The sequence below is a fragment of the Bos grunniens genome, chromosome 28 (assembly GCF_055505025.1).
Source record: "Bos grunniens cultivar Pamir isolate PY7600 chromosome 28, Bosgru_T2T1.0, whole genome shotgun sequence".
NCBI classification, from domain to species: domain Eukaryota; kingdom Metazoa; phylum Chordata; class Mammalia; order Artiodactyla; family Bovidae; genus Bos; species Bos grunniens.
Window position 1 is genome coordinate 39,964,320 of NC_141192.1, and position 23,167 is coordinate 39,987,486.

General features: G+C 41.8%; 1 protein-coding gene across 3 annotated transcripts in view; it reads right to left on the reverse strand.

Moving 5' to 3' along the window:
- MAP3K21 (mitogen-activated protein kinase kinase kinase 21) overlaps positions 1–23,167 on the reverse strand; it is a 58,902-nt gene that overhangs the window by 21,278 nt on the left and 14,457 nt on the right. For 2 of the 3 annotated variants that reach the window (XM_086381077.1, XM_086381078.1), the window contains exons 2-4: positions 19,886–20,066; positions 11,328–11,476; positions 10,134–10,309 (exon numbers count right to left, since the gene is read on the reverse strand). In XM_086381077.1, the coding sequence (XP_086237203.1) occupies positions 10,134–10,309; positions 11,328–11,476; positions 19,886–20,066 (506 nt within the window). Of the gene's footprint in view, positions 1–5,753; positions 5,812–10,133; positions 10,310–11,327; positions 11,477–19,885; positions 20,067–23,167 lie in introns of all 3 variants that reach the window. The other variant, XR_015156552.1, reaches the window with a different exon arrangement.

Here is a 23,167-nt window from a genome sequence, read left to right on the forward strand (position 1 = left end):
TTACTGATTAAAATACAACTTCCTCTCAGTTTTGGTTTTAGAATTATTGAACTGATAAGAAATAGAAAATCTATGAAGAATACTTTTATTCCTATTATAGAAAAATTACTCAATAGTAAAACTGAGAACTCTACAGTTTTTAATCCACATCCTCATTCCATTTCTGTAAAGTGTTCCGTTCTTTATCAGAGACATAAATACCTCTTTTGGTGATGAATTGCTTTCTCTTGTAGACTACCCTGCCATAATCAAGCAGTCATGTAGAAAGCCAGGCATTTGCAAACTTTTATTTACACTGCACCAGACAAGTTTAATCTTGGAATGTGCGTGTTAGTCGGTTGTGTCTGACTCTTTGAGATCCCATGGACTGTAGCCCACCAGGCTCCTCTGCCCATGGAATTCTCCTCCAGGCAAGAATACTGGAGTTGGTAGCCATTCCCTTCTCCAGGGGATCTACCTGACCCAAGGATCGAACCTGAGTCTCCTGCACTGCAGATGGATTCTTTACCATCTGAGCCACCAGGGAAGCCCAGATTCTAATGCCAAAAACTCCACCCTTCAGGCAGAGCCTTGGGCTGTGAACTTAGAGAGCTACAAGCTTGGTGTGAACATGTCACACTTCATATGAGCAGGCCGTACTTTCCAGAGGCCACCTCAAAAGTACTGATGTGAAGAAACACTGCAAGACAGGCTCATGGAAAGAAGGAGAGTTGAGCCATGTGACTGGAGTCATAAGGGAAAATAAATATGGAGGAGCATCTTCCCACAAACGAATAAGGTAATATCAAGAAAAAAAGGAGAGTCCTAAAAATAAAGGTTCTTTATGTGGATCAATTCTGACCTTACGGTAATTCTACCAAAGTAGACCAAAATTCACCTTTGAAACATTCCTTCGATTTGTTTTTTTCTAAACAAATTTCATAAACAAAATGATGAGAGAAATGATTTCCTTAAGACCAGTCACTATTCAAATCAGTTCTGCTAATATGTATCAGCTGATTTATGAGGAGAGACCAGTATTTCTTCATTATATTGTGCCAAATATAAATAACTATTTATTACTTGAAAAGAAAAAAGAAAAGAAGAAAAAAACACTAGCTGTTTAAAACAATTCTGGAATCCATTATTTAACTAGTGGCTTTACAGTTTGTTCAAACTGGAGGTTTTACTGTAGTGTATTTGGGGACAGAGGATCATTCCAGTCAACTTCTAACTCATTACTGTCTGCCCTTCTGTTAAGATATTACTTTTCAGGGGTGTAGATAACAACCCAATTAGCTATTATGGAAATTAGCTATTGTGGAAATGATATGTGAAATGGCATATGGAAGAGATAAAGGCTGTAAATTCACTCAGGCTTTTTGTGTTAATGCTACAGTAATTGAATAAGAAACATTTTTAATTCCAGGTCTCAAACTAAAGTGTAAACCCCCATGCAGTGACTTTATAAATTAAAAAAAAAGTCACCTGGTTCGTAAGACTTCGTAAAAGAAAAAAATAAGATCAAAGAGAAAGTAGCCAAGTACTCTTCCTTCTGAATGAGTTTTAAAGCATTCAAAAGTATAAGAAAAAAACATAGTCTGGGGTATTAGAAGCCCTTTGGATTCTTTGAAATTATGAAGCACACAAAAACATTCTTTTGGTCGCTGAGATTACTAGGCAGTGCTGTGTGTTTAATAGCTTGGCACAGGCCATTCTAGTAATGAAAAACCCAGATTCCTGGCACTGGGTGCTAATCATTAACAGTGACAAGCCTTCGTACAGTGGTTCAAAGACAGGTGCACACACCCAGTGTACAGAGACGGACATGCAGAGATAAGAGGCCAGGAATTTGGGGAGGAACTCGTATCTACGGAGGCCACAGTTTACTGAATAACACAGAGCACGGCCAAGTCACTGACCATTAATTCCAAGTCTGACACCTCCTACCTCAAGCAGTCAGTGAACAGGAAAGGGAGATAGAGCACATCTACTGTGCTTTTGACTCCATCAAAAAAGATGCAACTTGAAACCTTCCAGCAAAAAAAAAAAAAAAAGACTATATATTCTTTAATTGTAAATCAAAGACCCACGACATACTGTAAATGCTGTATTTCAAAAAGCACTGGATGGAAATCATATATATATATATATATATATCATAAATATATCAGAAATCATACATATATATATATAAAAGTAAAGATACCACTGTAGGACATTGCAAAAATGAACCCAAAAAATAGCAAAGAAACTACTTCTAAGACCTCAACATAGAGAAAGCAGACATCCAGCCTTAAAGCATTCTTTTTTGATTTTCTCACCACATATGATAAGAACTGAGCTTCCCTTGTGGCTCAGCTGGTAAAGAATCCGCCTGTAATGCAGGAGACCTGGGTTCAATCCCTGGGTTGGGAAGATCCCATGGAGAAGGGAAGGGCTACCCACTCCAGTATTCTGGCCTGGAGAATTCCATGGACTGTATAGTCCATAGGGTCACAAAGAGTCAGACACGACTGAGTGACTTTAACTTACGATAAGAATTAACTCACTGGTTATGCCTCTCTCGTACAGTTTCATATATAATTACCAAGTTTAAAATAATAATAGTTAGTTATTAATGACATTGCTTCCAAATTTTAAATTCTGTGATGCCAAGTTTTATTTTTCCTCCAAGTCTTCTTCCATTCCCCAAATGTTTTTTACTTTTGCTATTAAGCATCTCATTTTAGGATAGTAATCCTTCAAAGATTTCAGAAAGGCTGAAAAAGTAATGCACTCAGTCATTTTCCAGCTCGGAGCCCCATTTCCCAAACACCTGGGCTGGGCTGGGGGTGGGGGTGCTGGCAGGAACCTGCCCCGGCTTCAGTCAAAGCCACTGCTTTCTTTGTTGCAAGGTGAACATGCACACTTGTTAGCACTTGGGAAGCAGCACGCAGGCCTGAGCCGTCTGGACACCTCGCTCGTGGAAGCCCACACCATCCTGAGTAGGGAGACAGCATGGCTGTGACACTTTGTGGGGGTGTGGGAGGATGGCAGGACAGTCTCCATCAGCCAGTGGCAGCGCGCCAACCCCAACCAGACAGTCTGGCTCAAGTCCTCGGTCTGTACCACTTTGCTCGGCTGCTAGAGATTCTGGCATTCTGCTAAAAACTTAATACAGCACGGGGGCAGGGCCGGTCATGGTTTGGTAGACTTTCGTGTGCACACCCCTGCAGCCTGCCTGAATTCCTCGGGGGCAGGGCCAGAACAGCTGGAGCGGGCTCAACTGCCCTCCTGCTTGGCTCCAAGCGCTGGGAAGTTGTTGAGACGTGATCTTCATGCCTGGAGCACTCACCTGAGAGTCCTCCTACTTCTGAACCCTGAACAACTGGAATATATCTCCTCCCTCACTTACTAGAAAGTCCCTCCAGCACCGAGGACAGCCCCGTACTGCCCAGCCCCCCTTCTGCATCCACTTCTCTTCTCCCCATGCTCAGGTGTGCAGGCCCCTCCTGTGTCTCTGGCCGTCCACCTCGGGGAGCTCTTTAAGACGTGGTGCTGCTGTGCTGTGCTCAGTCGCTTCAGTCGTGTCTGACTCTTTGTGACCCCAAGGACTGTCATCCACCAGGCTCCTCTGTCCATGGGATTCTCCAGGCAAGAATACTGGAGTGGGTTGCCATGCCCTCCTCCAGGGGATCGTCCGAACCCAGGGATCAAACCCACATCTCCTGCGTCTCCCGCATTGCAGACAGATTCTTTACCACTGAGCTACTGGGAAAGTCCCTTTAAGACATGGTGCCCTTGGTTGAACGTGACACTGATGATATGATCTGAACAGACTCAAACAGGATGACTGTTTCTTATTAAATGAGCTCTAGGTACTTATTAAGGGGGTCAGGGTCTAAGGTTGCATTATCAGTTTTGAATTTTTAAACACAAAACACTGAAAAATCTAAGGAAGTCAGTAAATCACCTAGAAGTCTACTATTTGAAAAAATGCCTTACAAAAAAGAAAAAAAAAAGGATTTTAGCAGCTCAAAGATTTCCCTCTAACCTTTATTTTTAATTAGTTAAAATTATGAAATAGTTTAAATATACTACAACTAGAGAGAACAGCAAATACTCATGCACTTACTATCAATATTTAACAGATGCTAAATGTTGACCGTGTCTGTTTCAGATCTGTTAAAGTCCTCCCTGTGTCACAGTGAATCCTATCCCCTCACCTTCAGACCTGCTGTACTTAAGCTGTATCCTTTGTATCCTTCCTCTGTCTATACTTTGCCTTTCTGTACATTTGAATAATACTGTTTTATGTGGTCTTATAAATTTATACACTGTGATTATCCTTCTGCAACTGCTTTCTCTGCCCAATGTTATATTGTCTGAAATTTAGATGGCACTAGGATCCACTTGCCAAAGGAGACACAAGAGACCCAAGTTCAATCCCTGGGTCAGAAAGATCCCCTGGAGAAGAGAATGGCAACCCACTCCAGTATTTTTGCCTGGAAAACCTATGGATAGAGGAGCCTGGTGGGCTACAGTCCATGGAATCACAGCCCAAACATGACCGAGCACTCACTCACTACTATCCATGTTGAAACATACAGCTGGAGTTCATTCATCTAAGTACTGTACAGATTTCTACTGTAAGAATATACAGTAGTTTAGGCACTTATTTCCCTATTAATGGATAATGGGGTTGTTTCCAGTTTTTCATTATTACAGACAATACTTAGAAGTGAATAACCTTAATTTCCTTGCACATACGTATGGAAGTTTCTTATATATAACCAGAAGCTAAACAGCTGAGGTGTCCGCTGCATAAGATTCAAAATAGAATTCATGGCATTTACACACTTCTAAATTATCTTTTCACTGAAAAAACATGACAACTGGAACTTCCCTGGTGGTTCAGTGGTTAAGGATTTGCCTGTCAATGCAGGGGACACAGGGTGGATCCCTGGTCCAGGAAGATGCCACATGCCTCAGGTCAACTAAGCCCCGTGCACTGCAACTCCGAAGCCTGTGCGTCCTAGAGCCCACGCTCCACAACAGGAAAAGCCACCGCAGTGAGACGCCCACGCCGCAACTAGGGAAAGCCCGCACACAGCGACGAAGGTTCAGCACCGATATTTTTTTTAAATGACAATAATAAGTACTAATATCTCTCACCTATTAAGGTATATATTAGGAACCTGTAAAGAAATTTTACTTGGGTATTTAATATGTCTATTGAATGTCTACCACGTGCCAAGCTCTTTGCTCAGTGTTACAGATGAGCGTGACCAAGGATAAAACAGAACAGCTCATGAACTTAACGAGTAGGAAAGGCAGACCAAGGACGACACAAAGAAGCAGATAATAATAAAGTATGACCCAGTGTGGCTGTGATAAAGAAAGTGCCGGACGCTGTGACGCTCTGTGTGGTGCAAAAGATGAAGGGAAGGGGGCTCTGGGGACCTGAGGATGAAGCAGCAGCAACTCTGAGGAGAGGGTAAGCCAGGCCAGGGACAGACAATATACACAAAGGCCAAAAGGCAGGAGAGCGGCCCTAGAGGAAATGGAAGAGTTCAGGCTGGCTGGGGACAGAGGAGGCTGAATGTGGAACAGAGGACGCTATAAGGAAAAGGAGTCGGCCACTGAGGCGAGGGGCTTCTGATTTGCGTTTTCGAGTGTCACTGGTATGCTGAGGGGCTCAGTTAGGGGAGCAAGGCTGGATGCAGGGCACCCAGACAGGATGCTGCTGCAGGGATGCAGGTGAGGACCACAGGGTCAGGGGACTGAATTACCACCGATGGTCTTTGTCACAGGGGAGGCTGCATCTTCAAGACCTTTGAGACTGGGTACCTATGGGAACAATATCTCATTACCACACAAAGGAAGCAGGAGGAGGGATGGCAGACGGGGAGTGAGAAGGAGGTTCTGACTTCAGTGGCTGACTGGCAAGGGTTACCGGGATAGCACATCAAGCCCCTTTTGAAAACTTGTCAGTGGGATCCAAACCCTTAGCCTGGCGGTCCAGGACCGCTGAAGGATATAGGATGCCACATCACAGGGCTCTCACACTTGTCCCAGCACACAGCAGACATTCAACACATTTGCTGGAGGAAATTGTAACATGGAAACTGACAACAATTTCCCCAAAGATATGCTTTTAAATTGTATTTTTTTTAAGAGAAAATTTCACTGTTGGGGGAATACCCATGACATACCTTGTATTAATTCACAATTCAGCCTGGTAATAGCAGAAGTAAGCTACTCACAAACTGGATTTAGGTATAAGGTATCTTGGTCCCATGCACAGTATTTTTATACACTAACTCAAGAACTGTTATGCGTATGTATATATATATATATATATAAAATACATATATATATAAAATACACACATATATACATATATATATATATATTCAAACTACAAACACCATTTTTTTTGCTCTTTCCTCTGCAATTAGGTTGGCTATGTGCCTTCAGTATTATGGTCAATGTGAAAGTCTAGTGATGTAATGCTGAGTCATACTACATAAGTCAAGGTAATTTAACATGGGAGAATGACCCACTTACACTATAATCCCATATTTTTATGTCAAGCACTGGAACATGTAAATGGACTCTTTATTTAGCAGAGCATTATGGTCTATTTAAAAAGAATTCTACTATTTTAGATAGCTAATTGGAAGCTGAGGTAGTGTAGGGAGCTCAGCCTGGTGCTCTGGGACAACCTAGGGGGTGGGATGGGGTGGGAGGTGGCAGGGAGGTTCAGGAGAGAGGGAATATGTGAATGCCCATTGCTGATTCATGCTGATGTATGGCAGAAACCAACATAGCTTTGAACAGCAATTATCCTCCAATTCAAAATAAATAAAAAAGGAAAGAATTCTACAATTTTAGAATCACAAATATATGGCATATAAAAATGCCTTCCTGGACAATTACATCACTTTATGAAGTCTATCAATAACTTGCAATGTAGTATTGCCCGGACATTTATTGCACATTGCTGCTGTTGTTGAGTTGCTAAGTCGTGTCCCACTCTTGGTGACACCATGGACTGCAGCATGCCAGGCTTCCCTGTCCTTCATTATCTCCTAGAGTTTGCTTAAACTCATATCCATTGAGTCGATAATGCCATCCAACCATCTCATCTTGTTACCCTCTTCTCCTCCTGCCCTCAATCTTTCCCAGCTTCAGGGTCTTTTCCAATGAGTCATTGGAAAAGAATAACTGGGTCATTCTTCACATCAGGTGGCCAAAGCATTGGAGCTTCAGCTTCAGCATTAGTCCTTCCAGTGAATACTCAGGATTGATTTCCTTTAGGATGGACTGGTTTAATCTCCTTGCTATCCAAGGTACTCTGAAGAGTCTTCTCCAGCACCACAATTTGAAAGCATCAGTTACTCAGCACTCAGCCTTCTTTGTGGTTCAATTCTCACATCCGTACACACGACTACCGGAAAAACCATAGCTTTGACTATGGTTTGGACCTTTGTCAGCAAAGCGATATCTCTGCTTTTTAATATGCTGTCTAGGTTTGTCATAGCTTTTCTTCCAAGGAACAAGCGACTTTTAATTTCATGCCTGCAGTCACTGTCCATAGGCCTTTTTTGTACAGTCCTTCTGTGTATTCTTGCCATCTCTTCTTAATATCTTCTGCTTCTGTTAGGTCCCTGCCATTTCTGTCCTTTACTGTCCCCATCTTTGCATGAAATGTTCCCTTGGTATCTCCAGTTTTCTTGAAGAGATCTCTAGTCTTTCCCATTCTACTGTTTTCCTCTATTTCTTTGCATTGTTCACTTCAGAAGGCTTTCTTATCTCTCCTTGCTATTGTCTGGAACTCTGCATTCAGTTGGGCATATCTTTCTGTTTCTCCTTTGCTTTCACTTCTCTTTTTCTCTCAGCTATTTGTAAGGCCTCCTCAGACAACAACTATTGTCTTCTTGGATTTCTTTTTATTGGGGATGGTTTTGGTCACTGTCTCTATAATGTTATGAACCTCCGTCTACAGTTCTTCACGCCCTCTGTTTACCAGATCTATTCCCTTGAATCTATTCATCACCTCCACTGTATAATCATAAGGGTTTTGATTTAGGTCATAATTGAATGGTCTAGAGGTTTTCCCTATTTTTTTCAATTTAAGTCTGAATTTTGCAATAATGAGCTCATGATCTGAGCCACAGTCAGCTCCATGTCTTGTTTTTGCTGACTGTATAGAGCTTCTCCATTTCTGGCTGCAAAGAATATAATCAATCCGATCTTGGTATTGACCATCTGGTGATGTCCATGTGTAGAGTCATCTCTTGTATTGTTGGAAGCAGATATTTACTATGACCAGTGTGTTCTCTTGGCAAAACTGTTAGCCTCTGCCCTGCTTCACTCTGCACTCCAAGGCCAAAACTTGCCTGTTACTCCAGGCATCTCTTTGTTTCCTACTTTTGCATTACAGACCCTGTAATGAAAAGGACATCTTTTTTTGATGTTAGCTCTAAAAGGTCTTGTAGGTCTTCATAGAACTGTTCAGCTTCAGCTTCTTCAGCATTAGAGGTTGGGGCGTAGACTTGGATTACTGTAATATTGAATGGTTTGCCTTGGAAATGAACCAAGATCATTCTGTCATTTTTGAGATCGCACCCAAGTACTGCATTTTGGACTCTTCTGTTGACTACGAGGGCTACTCCATTTCTTTTAAAGGCAGCTTCCTTGGTGGCTCAGACAGTAAAGAATCCACCTGCCATGTGGGAGACCTGGGTTCTATCCCTGGGTTGCAAAGATCCCTTGGAGAAGGAAATGGCAACCCACTCCAATATTCTTGCCTGGAGAATTCCATGGACAGAGGAGCTTGGTGGGCTATATAGTCCATGGGGTCACAAAGAGTCAGACATGACTGAGTGACTAACACACACATATATATATATGCCCACAGTAGTAGAGATAATGGTTATGTGAATCAAATTCACCCTGTCCTGTGCATTTTAGCTCACTGATTCCTAAAATGTCAATGGCCACTCTTGCCATCTCCTGCTTGACCATGTCCAATTTACCTTGATTCATGGACCTCACATTCAGGTTCCTATGCACAAGAGAAGAATGTAATCTGTTGAACAATTAGACGCCTCAGACAACCAAGATAAACTGAGTCATCCAAATGCTAAAGTGTTACAAAAATAGCCTTTAAAAAGTAAGTACTGCCACTGAAACACAGCAACAGGCCCCAAACTTGGGGGTTTTGGGGGACTGCTGACAGTCAGTCATCACTAGGAACTCACTTCCCAACTTGTCTGCCTTCCTATTAGGTGTGTTTCTGCTTCACCTGCTTTACACTCTGTATGTAGTTAATACATGCACAGCTTCAGCATGCTTAACACTCAGGTTTATTACTTTTCTTTTCTTAAAAATGCACACACCTAGAGCTTCACTCATCATATTAAAAAGTTCAAAAGTTTTTATGCAATTTTCCAGTTTCTTCAACAAAGTAATGCTTTAAAGACAAAAGGAGGGGAAAGACGGGGGAACTAGCATAAAAGAAGTTTTAAAGAATCTAACGGAAAACATGCAGCCCAAGTTGAAATTCTGATTTGCACCAATCAACTGTAAGGAGACATCTTTCAGATAAACTCTCTGACATCTTGAGTGACATCTCAATATGGAATCTTACATGGTATCAAGGAACTACTGTTATTTTTAAAGATAATAATGGCAAGAAAAATACTTTTTAAATTCCTACCCATCAGAGATGCATTCTGAAATATTTAAAGCTAAAATGACAAGAGTTTAAGTTTTAACTTAAAATATTCCAGTTTAATAAAAAAAAAAGATGATAAGAAAAAGAAATGAACAAAGTGACTATCTATTGACAATTATTGAAGCTGGTTAATGCACACAAAGGGTTTAGTATGTCATTCTTTCTCCTCTTTAAAGTTTTTTTTTTAATATTTGAAAATTCCTTTAATAAAATTCCTTTAATAACCTTTAGTAAAAGGTTATTTCTTTTCCAGTTATACATTTTGAGTACAGTTCTGTTTTAACTAGAAGGAAAGAATCAACAAATATTGATGTGTGAAAATATTTTTAAATAATGGTTTAGTGGTTTAGTCTAGTGGTTCTTGACTCGTGTTCTCCATAATCTTCATGAGTGTGAACACATTATGCAGTTAATATTTACCACTGACCTTTTCCTTTGTTCTCAACTCATCAAACATTTGCTGAATTTCCAGTTTCCAGTCATCTTGCATGGAATGAAAGGACTCTTGAGGCATTTCAGTCATAACTGCCTTTTCAATTTCAGTCAGTTGTTCAAGAATTGAAGCAAAAGATGGTCGAATGTGAGGGTCTTGTTGCCAGCATTCTAAAATAAATAAGAATCATGGTAAGTCCATTTCTCCACATAGTTCAGATTGTCAGCCTGTGTTGACAGGGTCTGTTCAAGATTTTAAACATCAGTCGATAATGATTTTGAAAATTTTATTTTACACCATGCCTGTGTCAGTAGCCTGTGAAATAATTATTATTAGGTAAGGCTCTTGTTGTCTGTATGACTTGACATTAGTATGTGTGCTTCCTCTGCCTTACCATAAACTCCATCTCGCCTAAGCTGCCCTCATCACGTGACTTACAGTTTCAGAGTTCTTAAAGTCAATCCAAGAAAACCTAGGTTTCTAAAATGTTATAGTCACAAGTGAGGTTCTAAGCAAGGTAACTTAATGCCCACAAAAAGAGTTACTTAACAGTTTTTAAAAAGATAAGACCAAAATAGATAAGGTCATGGCAAAACCATGCCAGTTGAGACTATAAAAGATTATTGATCATTAGGTAGAATTAAAAGCAGCACGTATGAAGCCAAATCAATATTGCCTTTGAACTCCACTAGTGCATTTGATGAAAAATTTACTACCATTCAACTGAATTTTGTATAAATGAGTTATTATTAAACTGGAATGTTTTTAAGTTACTTAGTTCGTCAAAACTTAATCTGACATCTTAGATCAAAGACATGATTTCTTTTTCTTAAAACAGCATAATTATTTAAAATCGTTTGAAAATCAGAATTACAGAAATTACCCTTTTGGTTAAAAAAAATATGGATGTTCTCTTTTTTAGAATATTTATTGGAGTATAGCTGTTTCACAATTGTGTTAGTTTCTGCTGTACAGCAAAGTGAATCAGCTATGTGTGTGCTCGGTTGCTGTATGTACACACATATCCCCTCATTTTTGGATTTCCTTCCCATTTAGGTTGCCACAGAGCACTGAGAAGAGATCCCTCTGCTATGTACAGAATGTTCTCATTAGTTATCTATTTCATATACAGATGTTCTAATGAGTGATTCCTGTTGATCCCACAGACACACAGAGACACCCAAATACCTTTCATGAGCTTGGCAAATGGCTCAGGGCAGGTGGAGGGGATGGGCAGAGTGAGCTTGTTGACCGCCACCCCGTAGGCCACAGCCAAGCCATCAATGCCACGGTAGGGCACTTCTCCCGTGAGCAGCTCCCACAGCACCACTCCGTAGCTGGAAAGTAGAGTTTTCATAAAGTTAAGTGGGGTTTTTTCCTCATGACACAATCAATGGGAGAAACACATCAGTGCCTTCATCCAGCTCCTAATAATCAATCTTCTCTTCCAACAAAGCCCATAGGGGCCCTTATCCCAGTGTGAGAGGTGGGTTCTTTCACTTAACATTCCAAACATATACAATTACTCTCCTTCCAGAAATCAGTTATGCCTTCTTCTGAGGAAGTGAAACTACTTAGTGAATAGGAAAGCTTAAAAGCAGTACATGACTGAATTAAACAGGGTCCAGAACCAGGCCTTTTCATACTGTTGAGCTGACTCATTGGAAAAGACCCTGATGCTGGGAAAGATTGAGGGCAGGAGGAGAAGGGGGCAACAGAGGATGAGATGGTTGGATGGCATCACCGACTCAATGGACATGGGTTTGAGTAAACTCTGGGAGATAGTGAGGACAGGAAGGCCTGGTGTGTTGCAGTTCTTGGGATCACAAAGAGTTGAACACGAATGAGCGACTGAACAACAAGAACCAGGCCACACATAAAGAGCAATGTGGTTGTTCTGATGTTTGTCCTTCTGTCTCATTTTTTCCACACCTCCTGAAGATATTCAGGACACTGAAGATTCCAGCCCTACAGAATCTCATGCTATACAGCACAGGACTGAAGTCCAATCATGCTGTGTTTTTTTTTTTTTCTAATTTTATTTTATTTTTAAACTTTACATAATTGCAATCATGCTGTTTTAAAACAGATTTTAGAAACTGCTTCTCTCTGCCTCTCCCTTTATATTTAGGAGATGTGTTACTCATGTTTCCACCTAATGCCTACTAGTAATGAACAAAGAAATCCTGTGGGCCTCCCTGAGCCTGCTGGGAGAATATGACACATCTTTTTTTTTTTATAACTGAGGGAGGTAAAGTGAAAGGGGAATAAAAAACAAGGAACAACTGCAGCAGCCAAGCTCTTCAAAGCATCAGCAGATGTGATGTAGGTGTGTGCTGTGCTGTGCTTAGTCACTCAGTCGTGTCCAACTCTTTGCGACCCCATGGACTGCAGCCTGCCAGGCTCCTCTGTCCATGGGTATTCTCCAAGCAAGAATACTGGAATGGGTAGCATATCCCTCCTCCAGGGGATCTCCTCAATCCAGGGATCGTCTCTTGCATTGCAGGTGGATTCTTTACCAGCTGAGTCACTGCTGTTTCAGTTAAAGGGCAAATGAAATTACATACAAGAACCAGCAAATTCACAGTAGAAGGATCTCGAAATGAATTTGTAAATGAAGCTGAAGGACCAAATTTCAGTTCACATCCATACTAGACACTCTGAGTTGGTCCAGTTCAAGGCAGTACAGAGGAGCATAGAAATAAGCCTTGAACATTATACAGATTTATTTTCTTCTACAAAACCAATCAGAACCTTAGTTTCTCTCTGTTGTTGTTGCTTAGTTGCTAGGTCATGTCCTACTTTCTGTGACTTCATGGACTGTAGCCCACCAGGTTCCTCTATCCATGGGATTTCCCAGGCAAGAATACTGGAGTCCTGTTTTCTTCTCCAGGGGATCTTCCTGTCCCAGGGCTCAAACCTGCATTTCTTGCATTGGCAGGCAGATTCTTTACCACTGAGTCACCAGGAAAGTCATCTTCAAAACATAAAGTGCATTTGGATTATCTTTTGTTTTGTTACATAAAACATCAGTCACTCTTGACACTCACCTGACTTTAAAACACATAACCATGGGGATGGGACACGGGTTTGTACCTATGGCTGATTCTTGTTGATGTATGACAGGAAACCACAAAATTCTGTACAGCAATTATCCTTCAATTAAAAAATTCAAAAAAATATTGACATGCAAAAAAAATTAGCATATAAGAAAGGACCGTATTTGCTTTAAGCTCTATTAACATAAGGGGCTTCCCTTGTAGCTCAGTACTTTCCTTCCCTCGGTAAGGAATCTGCCTGCAGTGCAGGAGATCTGGGTTCGATTCCTGGGTTGGAAAGATCCCCTGGAAAAAGAAATGGCAACTCACTCCAGTATCTTTGCCTGGAGAATCCCATGGACAGAGGAACCTGGCAGGCTACAGTCCATGGGGTTGCAAGAGTTGGACATGACTTAACAACTAAACCCCCACTATTAACATAAGAAGTACAGTGCTATTCACTTTTCTAATCTTTTCAAACTTCATTAACTAAGTTAAAAAAAGTTTGAATGTTTTTGTGTTTGTGTGAGTTAAGTTTTATTTGAGGGCATAATGAGGACTATAGCCCAGGAGATAGCATTTCAGATAGCTCTGAAAAGCTGCTCCAAAGAGGTAGGGGGAAGGTCAGTGTTATATATGACTCTAGTGAAATGGGATACTTGCAGGCAAGCATAACTTTTTGGCAGAGGCTTGCCAGTCACCAGGAACAGATAACAGTTTGAAATTTAAAGAAGTAACTTCTCATTTCTTCTGTTTGCTGCTTATATATGGTATTTGAACATAGTTTTAAAGACAGCAGACAGAAGGCAGTAAAATATGCCTGCTACTGCTAAGTCACTTCAGTCGTGTCCGACTCTGTGTGACCCCATAGACGGCAGCCCACCAGGCTCCCCCATCCCTGGGATTCTCCAGGCAAGAACAGTGGAGTGGGTTGCCATTTCCTTCTCCAGTGCATAAAAGTGAAAAGTGAAAGTGAAGTTGCTCAGTCGTGTCCGATTCCTCTCGACCCCATGGACTGTGGCCTACCAGGCTCCTCCGTCCATGGGATTTTCCAGGCAAGAGTACTGGAGTGGGGTGCCATTGCCTTCTCCAAGGCAAAACAGCTCAGAAGCAATAAAAGTCATTTAACTGTGCATTGGAACTGATTTCCGAGTCTCATTTGATTATCTCCTGATCTTAAGAGATACAGTGATTCACAGTATCACAAATACAAAAAGGCGTCTATGAAGAAGACCTGGTCTGCACAGAGACTCTGGAGCCCTGGTGCAGGTCATCCTGGCCATGACCACTGCCTGTATAGATCTCTCCAGTAGTGCCCACTGGACTCTAGACTACATTGGAAACATTCAGAAAGGGATGTAGAAACAACAGAATGTGCCCATTCAAATGGGGCTCACAGATCCTCCAGCTGATGTTCTGCTGGCCCAGAAGCAGAGGTGCTTCCGGCCTGAGGCCCCTGAGTCCAGGGCTCCTTCTCCACCAGGAGGAGTAAGAGGGCAGCACCGACAGGCACCTGCACCTGGAGGCGGCAGGCCTGGGGCTGAGCTGCGGGACTGTTACTCTCTGCTGACTGTGTCTGCACTCACATGGCCTCGAAGCTGATCTTGAATCACTGGTGAAGTATTAGGGATATCTGCCCTACCCTCTCAAAGCACTGCTTTACATTTTTTTATAAAAGGAATATATAATGCAGTACTTCTAAGTTATATAATGCTATAAGTATTAGTAATGACGTTGTAAACAGGATTTTTCAAAAGCTATCTGCTTAGTTTCTTAAAAATTATCTGTATTATGATGCATTAGCAGAGACACATACTTACTTTCAAGAGTAAGTAAACTTAATTTACAGTTCAATCAACAAAAATCATTTCAGAGCAAGAGACCAAAAAATTCTTAGGATAACCGAAAACTGCCTAAATTCAAAGAAGCTTCCTCGCTATTCTCAATAGAAAATAACAAAATTAAAACAATAACAGCCCAACTTTGCCTCTTGGAAATTTCAGAGAATGAATACTTTAGGATAGGTCATTTTTCCAGAGTGAAGTAGTCTGGTAAGAACCAATCTGGAAAAGAAAAGGTGGGGGGAACTATTTCTATGGGACAATTTCTAAAGCATAATGCATATTTTTCTGCTCTCTGAAACTCAGTGGGATATAGTATAAAAAGCCCTCTGCTAAGAACACAAGTGATCTAATAATTAAGGGCTGTGGTGGCAGGAACATGGCTCTTAAGCCAGGGATCAGAGCATGCTATTCATTAGTTTTACAATTCTGAGGAAATGTCTAATTCTGTCAGTGTGAAACGGGGGTAGTCACAGGAGTCACAATAAAAGTTCAGTGATAGTATCTGTCAAAGTTCTCTTGTAGGGTAGTAACTGGTAAGGAGGGAAGATGCAGAAGGAGGGCGATCGCTAAATACACCAGTGTATATATATATATAATACCAGCCCCACAGACCAGGGCGATGCTTCTTGAATGCAATTATTTTTATGGGAATATTACAAAGGAGGTTCTAAGGCAAAGGTCTGTGTAGTTCAGAGGGACAGCCTTCCCTGCCTTCCACATTCTGATGCCTAGGACTCTGCTTTAACATACTGATGCATTCTGGAGATGTGTGTGGACGTCTGGCTCCACACCAGGTGGCTACGGAGGTCGGTAGTCTCTGGTCTTTTTCATAATTTCATGCTGTCTTTTGCTCCTGTCGCCTATTCTGTTCTCAACTGCCTCTTTTTTTTTTTTAATTTTTTTTCTTTTTTACCAGCTTAGCATCCTTCTCCCCTCTTCTGATTAGATGCTTCTACTGAAAATCAGACAACCAAGCTTATATTACACAACTGAGAAAAGAACAGATTTTGAGGGAATTCCTCTCCATGAGTGTTTGGACTTCAAGGCCCAGACTGTGACTGCTTTTAGACATTCTTTTTTTCTTACTTCTTGATTCTGTGCTTATAGTCCATGAGGTTGCTATAAAGCACTTATGTAGATTGCACAGCATTTGTATAGCTTATAATTACATAGTTTATTTTAAAAGGCACACAACTAGTAAAATGGTTATAGTGTTAAGTAATTATACAGAATGTAAAATTGATTTATGGTACCTTTTATGAGTTTTCAGAGTCTTGAAGTATAATTTTTTAAAACAATCACCTACTTCACTTAAGTATTTTGGCATTATATGTTCAGAAAATTATTATGATTAAGTCAAGAACAACACATCTAATATTTTATGAAGACACATGTCCTCAGTCTCTATCAGCAGAGTACAAGTTATCAAGTAAGGGGTGAGGCCCAAGCATTTGTATTTCTCAAAATGGCCCAAAGACGCTATAGAACCCCTGGCACAGGTGATAAATTTCTTAAAAGTCATAAGTAGAACAATTAAATTAGAAGGCCTTATTTATACACTGCTGTATATGGGAATGAGGACTGGTAGAAAACAGTCTGGCAGTTCCTCAAATGATTAACTATATAATTACCCTGTGACCCAGCAATTTCACGCCTATCCAAGAGAAGGAAAACTCATATCCTCACAACAACTTTGATGTGCATAGCAGCATTATTCAGAATTAGTCAATAAGTGGAAACAGCCCCAATGCCATCAACTGATACATGGACAAGAAAATGTGGTATTATCCATCCAATGGAATATTATTCAACAATAAATAAGAATGAAATTCTGACACATTCTATGACATGAACCTTGAAAATATGCTAACTGAAAAGCCACTAAGAGAACCGCATATTACATAATTCCATTTATACAAAATGTCCAGAATAAGCAAATCTAAAGATACAAAACATAGATTTATGATTGCCTTGGGCTGGGAGGGATGAAGTTTTGAGGGAGATGGCTACCTTTAATAGGATTTCTTTTATGGATTATGAAAATGTTCTCAATTGTGGTGATGAAGGTATACAACTCTATTAATATACTGCTAAGTCACTTCAGTCGTGTCCAACTCTGTGCAACCCTGCAGACGGCAGCCCACCAGGCTCCCCCGTCCCTGGCATTCTCCAGGCAAGAACACTGGAGTGGGTTGCCATTTCCTTCTCCAATGCATGAAAGTGAAAAGTGAAAGTGAAGTTGCTCAGTCGTGTCCGACCCTTAGCATGCACTGCAGCCTACTAGGCTCCTCCGTCCATGGGATTTTCCAGGCAAGAGTACTGGAGTGGGGTGCCATTGCCTTCTCCGATTAATATACTAAAAGCCATGAAATTGCACAGTTTAAACTGGCGAATTCAATAGTTTATATGATGTATGAATTATATCTCAATAAAGCTGTTAAAACACAACAAGAAAAAAAAAACCCTGGAGTTTTAATACTAGTCACACAGCATTTTATGAGCCTTAAATGAAGGCCAGTAAGCTCCTGGTTCATTGTAAGAATAAACAGAGTTGTTCTGTCGTCCTCTGCGTTGTTCTGGTATGGATGGTGTCTTCACTCCCTAATGAGACAAAGCTGGATGGAAAATTCAGATAACCTGGATAACCTGGGATCCCATTTTGGTCCAGCTCTCCATTCCCAAACCAGAAGCTTCAATCTTTAGATGATTCGATCTATAAAATGAAGGAGCTGATCTAAATTTTGTCTTCAAACTCCTTCCATGCTAACATTCTGTGTGTGAGTCATGAGGAATCAAAATTTTCCTTAAAGTGAGATTTATGTTTATTTACCAACAGGTCTTACAAAATGCTATTCCTGTTAACTCAAACTATAACTAGTTTTAATCAAACCTCTGATTTAATAAAATTCTCCTATCATATACACAATGGAGTATTACTCAGCCATTAAAAAGAATACATTTGAATCAGTTCTAATGAGGTGGATGAAACTGGAGCCTATTATACAGAGTGAAGTAAGCCAGGAAGAAAAACACCAATACAGTATACTAATGCATATATATGGAATTTGGAAAGTTGGTAACAATAACCCTGTATATGAGACAGCAAAAGAGACACTGATGTATAGAACAGTCTTTTGGACTCTGTGGGAGAGGGAAAGGGTGGGATGATTTGGGAGAATGGCATTGAAACATGTATAGTATCATATATGAAACGAGTCGCCAGTCCAGATTCAATGCACGATACTAGATGCTTGGGGCTGGTGCACTGGGACGACCCAGAGGGATGGTATGGGGAGGGAGGAGGGTTCAGGATGGGGAACACGTGTATACCTGTGGCGGATTCATGTTGATATATGGCAAAACCAATACAACATTGTAAAGTTAAAAATAAAATAAAATAAATTATTAAAAAAAAAAAAGATTCTCCTATCAAATGGAAGTCCTAGGACAATCAAAATCTCAAGTTACCCATTCTGTCATGATTATAACTATCTTGATCAAAACCACAAAACCTTCAAAAAGGCTCATACAGATCTTCCTCAACTTACAATGGGGTCACATCTTGATAACTCCATAGTAAGCTGAAAATATCATAAGCTGAAAATGCATTTAATACACCTAACGTTATAGAGTGGAGAAGGCAATGGCACCCCACTCCAGTACTCTTGCCTGGAAAATCCCATGGATGGAGGAGCCTGGTGGGCTGCAGTCCATGGGGTCGCTGAGAGTCGGACACAACTGAGTGACTTCACTTTCACTTTTCACTTTCATGCATTGGAGAAGGAAATGGCAACCCACTCCAGTGTTCTTGCCTGGAGAATCCCAGGGACAGCGGGGCCTGGTGGGCTGCCGTCTATGGGATCGCACAGAGTCGGACACGACTGAAGCGACTTAGCAGCGTTACAGAAAGTTAGCCAGTGTGTATGCTGTGCTGTCACTTCAGTCATGTCCGACTCTTTGCGACCCTATGGACAGTAGCCCACCAGGCTCCTCTGTCCATGGGATTCTCCAGGCAAGAATACTGGAGTGGGTTGCCATGCCCTCCTCCAGGAGATCTTCCTAACCCAGGGATCAAACCCACATCTCTTCTGTCTCCTGCACTGGCAGGCGGGTTCTTTACCACTGGCACCACCTGGGAAGACCAAGCTTAGCCCAGTCTTTCTAAAAGTGCTCAGAACACTTACATTAGCCTAGAGTTGGGCAAAATCATCTAACACAAAGCCTAAAGCTGATCTTGTGGTGAATATCTCGTGTAGTTGATTGCATACGATACCAACACTGAAAAGCAGGGTGGGTTCAGAATGGTTCTAAGTGTGTTGGTTGTTTCCCCTCCTGATGGTGGTGCTGACCAGGAGCTGCAGCTCACTGCCTTTGCCTGGCCTCACAAGAGAGGACTGGACCATGTGTCACTAGGCTGGGAAAGATCAAAACGCCAAATCCCAAGCACAGTTTTGAGGGCGTGCCTACCACTTTTGCGCCATTGTAAAGTCAAAAAAATTCTTAAGTGGAACAACCACAAACTGTGGACCATCTTTACTATCCATTATGCTCAGAATTATTCAATACTTTGGGACTCATTTGGGGCTTCCCTGGTGGCTCACATGGTAAAGAATTTGTCTGCAATGCAGAAGACCTGGGTTTGATCTCTGCATCAGGAAGATCCCCTGGAGAAGGAAATGGCAACCCACTCCAGTATTCTTGCCTGCAGAATCCCATAGACAGAGGAGCCTGGTGGGCTACAGTCCATGGGGTCACAAAAAGTTGGACACGACTGAGCAACTAACACTTGGGACTCATTTAATGGAAGTGCAGCAACCAGTTTCCACGAACATCTGCAAGAGCAAGATGCATGATGCTTACTTACCTCCAGATGTCGCTTCCCTTGGAAAACAAAGAAGACTTGATAACTTCCGGGGCCATCCAGGCGTACGTGCCCGCTGCGCTCATCCTGGTAGTCCTGTGCCATTCTCTCGCCAAGCCGAAGTCTGTAATCTTCAGTGTCTTGTTGCAGATGTCATCATACTCTATCTTCTCGAGTAGCAAAACTAAGGGAAAAACAAAGGGAGAGTGTTCGCATATTTTTATAAATTTTCAGTGGCTTTTAAAATACAAACTTCAGTGCAGTTAGCTGTGAAGAGAACAAACCTGCATTTTACCATTTTATCTTATTAATACATCATGCTTTTCATAACCTTTAGTGCGTCATTTGTGCCTGAAGTTACAAGTTTAAAAAAGTCCAGACACAATACAGCTTAGCATCTTTATGAGAAAGCAAACGATTTCTAGGGGCAAGAAACGTTTAACTGAGATATCACAGGGAGGATCAGAAGTCTGTGAAAGTTTATGCGACAGGAAAATAATACGTGATTTTCTTCCAAGAAGTTAGGTCCTGATCTAAAAATGTAGTGTTTTCTACTGAATGTATTAGAGTATTGCAAGTAGATGGCATATTACCATAAATCATTATTATCAAAGATTATCTTAAGTTTGCCAAATGAGAAGAGACATGTTAACCCATTAAGTTATTTTATAAGATTGGATTGCTTTACCAGAGATCAGAATACAGCAAAAAGTAAAACTTTCTAAGAAACATTATCCAGATGCTGGTTTCCCCAGCCCCCTGACAAAATGCAGAGTGTACAAGACAGCTTTCAGGAGCTGAGCTGAGGTCAGGGCAGCCCTGAGTGCTCACGTGTGTGCGTGCATGCTAAGTTCTTTCCATCGTGTCCCTCTGCCACACTCAGGTAGCAGAAGCTAAAAGAACCCTGCTTCCCATCACTGCCCACCTGCACCCACCCGCCCTGCCCTTCACAGAGCCTTGGGTTCGTCTCTCCCCTGGTTGATTTCTCTGCCTATAACCAAACAGAAACGTCCCACTGTCTCCATGAGGCTCTGATGCAGCTGCGTGTCCATGCTACTCCTTCCCATCTGCTACGAAACGGATGGTTTAAACCTACTGTGTTTTCTAACTTATCTCCTTGCTCCGTCCTTAAAACCCTCCTTCTAGCCTGCAGCTCAGTTATTCCAGTTCAACCTAATGCCCCACAGCCATGAAATTAAAAGACGCTTGCTCCTTGGAAGAAAAGCTCTGACCAACCTAGACAGCACATTCAAAAGCAGAGACATTACTTTGCCAACAAAGGTCCATCTAGTCGAGGCTATGGTTTTTCCAGTAGTCATGTATGGATGTGAGAGTTGAACTATAAAGAAAGCTGAGTGCCAAAGAATTGATGGTTTTGAACTGTGGTGTTAGAGAAGACTCTTGAGAGTCCCTTGAACTGCAAGGAGATCCAACCAGTCCATTCTAAAGGAGATCAGTCCTGAATATTTATTGGAAGGACTGATGCTGAAGCAGAAACTCCAATAGTTTGGCCACCTGATGTGAAGAACAGACTCATTGGTAAAGACCCCGATGTTGGGAAAGATTGAAGGTGGGAGGAGAAGGGGGCAACAGAGGATGAGATGGTTGGATAGCATCACTGACTCAATGGACATGAGTTTGAGTAAACTCTGGGAGTTGGTAATGGACAGGGAAGCCTGGAGTGCTGCAGTCCATGGGATCGCAAAGAGTTGGACACAACTGAGTGACTGAACTGAACTGAATGCCCTGCAGATGCCCCTCCCCGACTACCCTGCCACCATCTCACACTGAATTACAGTCCTTCTCTCCGGACCAGATGTTGGCCCTCTCCTCTGTCACCCACACACCACCCCAAGCAGATTCATCTTCCTAAAGCTCTGTGGCATCCTTTTATCTTTTTAAGCCTCTCATGAATAAACTACCAATGCATGTCACATAAGGATGACTCTCAAAACCACTACTCTAAGAGAAGGAAGCCCCACATGAAGCGTTTCATACAACAATTCTGTGTGACATCCTGGAAGAGGGACGGAAATCAGACCAGCGGCTTTGGAGGCTGAAGGGAAAGGTCTGAGGGCGGTGCTCCATGGAAGAGTTTTTCCAAGGTATGCAAATTCTCTCTCTTGGTGGTGGTGGTGGTGGTTACAGGATTATATGTATCTGTCAAAACGCATCAGAGTGAACCCTCAGAGGGTGAGTTTTACTCTATGTAAATTATACCTTAATAAACCTGCATTTTAAAATATTCCATGATTCCCCATAACTCAGAGATAGTGTCCACACTCTGAAACCCGGGCAATCACAGCCCCTCGATTCACACAGCAAGCTACAGTCAAACCATGCCCGGTTCCTCTACGGATTAGCTTCCTCTGCTCAAGCCAGGCTGGCTGCTCCTCGAGCCCAAACAGTATCTGCTCAGTGACATCTTCCAGATACCCCAGGTCAGGAACCAGCACCTCCTCCACACTCACGTGACCTCTGTGTTTCTATGACAGCTCTGCGAGGCACCAGGTACCACAGCGTTTGCATTTACCTGATGCCTCCACTACTGTGAGCTCTGAGACAGTACGTGTGAAAGAGTGAGTGTGTGAGTGAGGGAGAGAGTGTGTGTGTGTGTGTGTGTGTGTGTGTGGTGGGGATGGCAGGAGAGGAGAGAGACGGTAAGAAACTTGGACATTCGTGCTCACCCGAACGGAACCACTCTGTGGTGTCTGATTCAGCACAGGTGCATAGAGTTTACAGGTGAAATGAACAAAACATGCCCATTCTTATGTTTATCCTTTGCCCATGCCAATTCCCATCTAACGGAAATAACAACCAGTTCATAAGAGTCATTGGTAACTGTCAATATTCACTATATTCCTTGTACTTTACAGGCGTTATTTCATTTAATTCTCACAAAAATCGCAAGAGATAGGTCTTCATGATCAGAAGATAATTAATACTGAAAAAGAAGTGAGCAACACAGTGAATCCAATCAAACAGTAATCCAAGTTTCAGAGTTAATAGAGTATATGCCTGTGTGTGTGTGTAGGGGTAGTTATTATTCAGGTTTCACCTTGAAAAATAACATGAAAAAAGTCTATTTTAATCTTTTTGCCAGTTTTTCTAAATGTCCTATGCTGCTGCTGCTGCTGCTGCTAAGTCACTTCAGTCGTGTCCGACTCTTAGCGACCCCATGACGGCAGCCCACCAGGCTCCCCCGTCCCTGGGATTCTCCAGGCAAGAACAGTGGAGTGGGTTGCCATTTCCTTCTCCAATACATGAAAGTGAGAAGTGAAAGTG